Source organism: Morus notabilis, unplaced genomic scaffold (genome assembly GCF_000414095.1).
Source record: "Morus notabilis unplaced genomic scaffold, ASM41409v2 Scaffold41, whole genome shotgun sequence".
Taxonomy (NCBI): Eukaryota; Viridiplantae; Streptophyta; class Magnoliopsida; order Rosales; family Moraceae; genus Morus; species Morus notabilis.
In genome coordinates, this window is record NW_010357497.1 from 76486 (window position 1) to 81214 (window position 4729).

The following is a 4729-nucleotide window of genomic DNA, read 5'->3' on the forward strand; positions in this document are numbered from 1 at the left end:
TAAGCAATCGTCTCTTTTGCTTGGAGAAGTTGACATTCTTGATGTTTGAATGCCCTTTAGAGCTTACAGATTCTTTTAAAATCTGTTTTAAGTTATTGTCTCGTCTCTTTGGAGATGTCGATGTTTAACATTTTTTTTTTTTTGTGATCCGTAGACCCCTGCTACCCCCTATGTCTGTCTGAAAACCTTGATTTTTAGGTAGGCATGTTACTAAGGGGTCGATCTCTTCGTAGTCTTTTTGAACACTTGTTATGAATAAGGTCATTATTACTATTGAAATGCCAAATACAACTAAAATGTGTAAGAAGTCGTACATTATTAGTAGTAGAGTTTTAGTTGCTCCGCATTCCATGGATGTTAAATCTTTTTGCCAGTGAGGCTTTCCAAAATGTAGGTTCCCGGGCGTATCATCTCTCTTATGCGATAGGGTCCTTCCCATGTCGGGCCTAAAGAGCCAATATTTTTGGGTTTAGTACTCCGTGTCACCCTTTTTAATACCAGGTCTCCCGGGGTGAACATTCTTCGTTTGACTTTCTTATTGTAGTATCGTGTTGTCCTTTGTTGGTAAGTGGTGAGTCGTAGTTGAGAGTCGAGCCTTTTTTCTTCCAACAGATCGAGCTCCCCATCCATTACTTCAGCGTTTGCATCATCCTCATATGCGACCGTTTACTGCCTCGACCCCATATGTCATAGAGAAGGGTGTTTCACCTGTTGTAGTTCGTCTCGTCATCCTATACGCCTACAAGACCTTCGGGAATTCTTCAGCCAATTTTCCCTTAAGGTCATCAAGCCTTTTCTTTAGGGTGTACTTCAGGATTTTGTTGATGGCTTTAACTTGGCCGTTCGATTGCGGATATATCGGAGCTGCTTTCCATTGTCAGACATGATCGAATGTGGAGCCCCAAATCTGCACATAATCTTGTTCTAAATGAAGTTTGTGTAGGTAGCCTCTGTGGTCGAAGTAAGAGTTTTCAGCTCGGCCCACTTAATGTAGTAGTCCATGGCGACGATGGCAAACTTAAAGCCTTCCGGCGTAAGGTGCAAAGGTCCGATCAAGTCATCCTCCCATTTGGCAAAAGGCCATGGGCTAAGAATGGAAGTTAGGTTCTCTAGGGGCGCTCTAGGAATCGTGGCATATTGTTAGCACTTATTGCAACGCCGAGCATATTGAAACGCGTGTTTTTTAAGCGTAGGCCAATAATATCCCTACCTCAAAACCTTTAGAGCTAAAGATTGCCCCCAGTATGATTACCACACACTCCTTCATGGATCTCCTAGAGGACCTCTCGTGCCTCACTGTCATCCAGGCATCGTTGTAAGGGCGTTGAGAAGCCTCATCTGTATAGCAGGCCATCATACAGTAGGTACCTGGCGGCTCTATATTTAACCCTTCTGGCCTCATCCTTGTCATTGGGTAGCTTCGCATCCATCAAGTATTGGACGAGTGGCGTCATCCAGTTTTTAACTGCCTGGGTTGTCAAGACTTCTGCTTTCTCATCAATTGATGGCTGTTCTAGCTCTTCAATGGGGATGACCCCTAGCATATCTAAATCCTTTGAGGATGCCAGTTTGGCCAAGGCATCATCGTTTGTATTCTTGGCTCTCGGTACCTGCAGTATCTCATAGCTTTCGAACTTGGTGAGTTCTTTCTTTACCTTTCTCAGGTTTGGCCCCATCTTTTCACCGCATACCTGATATTCTTCTTTCACTTACCTGATTACTAGCTGAGAGTCACTAAAAATGCCAAGTCTTTCAATCTTCAAGTGACTTGCTAACCGCAATCCTGTAATCAGCGCCTCGTATTCTTCTTCATTGTTCGACGCTTTGAATTTGAACCGCACCACCGAGGTGATTTTGTGGCTCTCTAGCTTATCAGCATGACGCCCGATCCTGATCCAGTTTCATTTGATGCTCTATCTACGTAGAGTTTCCACTATATTTCTTTGATCCCTTCATCCTCGGCCATCGCCGGCCTGTGGGAAAATTCTGCCATGAAATTAGCCAACGCCTGCCCTTTGATTGTTGTCCTCGGCACGTATTCAATGTCTATTTGGCTCAATTCTACCGACCATTTCAGGAGTCAGCCATACGTTTCAGGCTTCTGCAATGCCTGCCTCAATGGGTGGTTTGTCAAAACCCGTATTGTGGGGGCCTGGAAATAATGTGAAGCTTCCTTAAGGCCACCATTAAGGTGAGAGCTAACTTTTCCATCTTTGTGTATCTTGACTCAGCATCTAGGAGCCTCTTACTCACGTACTAGACTGGTAGCTGGACCCTTTCTTCTTCCCTGATTAGTACAAAACTTACGACATGCTTTGAAATAGAGAGATATAGGCTTAGCCCCTCGCCTGGGAGGGGTTTTGACAGGATATAGGGTCTGCCCAGGTGTTCTTTCAGCCTTCAAAAGGCCTCTTCACATTATGGCATCCACTCGAACCGCTTACTTGCTTTCATTGCGTCGAAAAAGGGCACACACTTGTCTGTCGCATTAGATATGAACCTATTAAGAGCAGCGACACATCCCGTCAACCTCTAGACTTCTTTCGGCTTTTTAGGAGACTTCATATCCAGCAAGGCTTTTATCTTTTCTGGGTTAGCCTTTATTCCTCTGTTACTGACCATGAACCTAAGAAAATTTCCTGATCCAACCCCAAATGTGCACTTTAGGGGATTTAGCTTCATGTGATATCCCCTCAGTATATCGAATATTTCCCCTAAGTGTGTGACGTGATGTCTAGCCTTGGTGCTTTTTACTAACATGTCATCAACATAAACCTCCATCGTCTTTCCGATCTGCTCAGCAAACATTTTGTTTACTAGCCTTGGTATGTTGCCCCTGCATTCTTCAAGCCAAAAAGAATCACCTTGTAGCAATAGAGGCCTATGTCCGTTATGAATGACGTGTGCTCTTCATTGGACAGCTGCATGGGAATCTGGTTATAACCGTAGTAGGCATCCATGAAGCTCAACAACTTGTGTCCGGCAGTAGCATCGAACATCTGATCTATTTAGGGGAGTGGGAAATCGTCTTTTGGGCAGGCCTTGTTGAGGTCGCTAAAGTCAGCACACGTCCTCCACTTCCTGTTAGGCTTGATCACCAGGACAGGATTTGAAACCCATCTAGGATAGTGAGCCTTTCTGATGAAATCGTTGCTGATCAGTTTGTTGACCTCTTCTCTCAATGCATCGTACCTCACCGGATTCATCAGTCGACACTTTTAGCGTTTAGGAGGATAAGAGGGGTTGGTTACGCCAAAACATGTACAAAAACAAGTGGTCAATTGTAGTAAAATTAGGACGGTTGATCCCACGAGGAGGTGATAAAAACAAACAAAAGAGATTAGTGGAACAAAAGCGTTAGAGAGGTAAGCAATTGAACAAAGAAAAGAAATGAGTGTTTTTATGATTTTTGAACAATTTAATTTTAAGATTATGCAATATAAAATGGAGAAAATTCAATAATTAAAAGTGGTAAGACATTGAGAATCCTCTATATGCTTTGTTCACCTATTTGGATTTTGATTCATAAATCGACTCAATTGAAAGTTTCACTTCCCAAACAATAAATCGGAAAATAAATATTTGAAGAACTTGTGAATAAAAATGTATTCGAGTAAATAAAATTCTTACGTTTAGAATTAGAAAAAATTTTCTTATGAGAAATCTAAAAGCGACAGTATACCTCGGGGTGATATTGTAGTAAAGGACTACTCATAAAATAATGTCTACAAATATATAGTATCATGCAACAATCACATAAAAAGAGCTTGACTAGATTTATATAAAAGTTGACAATAAAATATATTGATATGAGGAAGAAATATGATAAAAGAAAATGATTTACTCAAATGTATAAAACTTACAAACCATTAGAGAATCAAAACCCAAACAAGCTCACTACACATTAGGATCATCTCTAGCCTCACCCAAGAACTCTAGCCTAGCTTACACATAATTCTCACAAAATTCTAAAGAGAAAATATGAGAACAAAAGCAAGGTGAGAATGAGAGAAAAGTATAAAAACTTATGCTAAAATTCAACAACCTAATACACTTAACAAAATCTCTATTTATAGAGTTTTTAGGGCATATGAAAAAAAATTCAGCAAAGAAACAAAAATAAAGAAAGGAAATGTTTTATCCAATTAAATTGGATTTACAAGGCTTTATTTTAGGAGTAAAGGCTGATAATGGTGGAGAAAGAACCATCAGAAATGTTTGAAATCGAAAAAAATTGAGGAGTGCAACAGCTAGTACACGTGGTGCGCGCTGAGAAGGAAACGTTGTTGTGCATTGGACACATGGCGCGCGTTGAGAGACGGAAAGATGAAATGGCCGACAGCTGGGTCCCATAGAAACACGTGGCGGGAGCTGGTTGGATACCTACTACACTGCGGGACCCACACGGAGAGGACTGAAGAAATGCCTGACGCGCGCATGGAAGAGACTCACCCGGGGAAGGGAACCATGCGCGCCAAGCGTGCGTGCGTGAGGGAACAGCTGGGTCCCACGTGGAAGAAGAGAGAGAGTTGGGCTTACGTGCGCGTGGAGAGAACTCGCGATCTAGGGCCTGGCGTGCACGAAACGTGCGTGAAAGTGATGGGAAATTACGGGGGAAGGCGACAGAAGACGCCACGTGACACGGCTTGGTGGAGTGGCTCGAACGGCTAGGCTTGCTGATGGGCTTCTCTTTTTTCCTCTTTTAAGTTTTGGCCCAAATGTCTTATTT

At 42.4% G+C, this 4729-nt stretch overlaps 1 protein-coding gene across 1 annotated transcript; it reads right to left on the minus strand.

The window, feature by feature from the left end:
• Positions 1-810: 810 nt before the first annotated feature.
• Positions 811-1676, minus strand: LOC112093191. The gene is made up of 2 exons (XM_024171212.1): positions 1369-1676; positions 811-907 (listed from the first exon to the last, which is right to left on the minus strand). The coding sequence occupies exons 1-2, from the start codon at positions 1674-1676 to the stop codon at positions 811-813; spliced, it is 405 nt and encodes a 134-aa protein (XP_024026980.1).
• Positions 1677-4729: the final 3053 nt, after the last annotated feature.

What these genes read in the sequence shown, in the direction of transcription:
- LOC112093191 (XM_024171212.1), bottom strand. Translation starts at nt 1,676, where the DNA reads ATGGGGCCAAACCTGAGAAAGGTAAAGAAAGAACTCACCAAGTTCGAA. An exon ending in GTTAAATATAGAGCCGCCAG is followed by an intron (nt 908 to 1,368) that starts GTACCTACTGTA and finishes GATTATGTGCAG; the next exon opens with ATTTGGGGCTCCACATTCGA.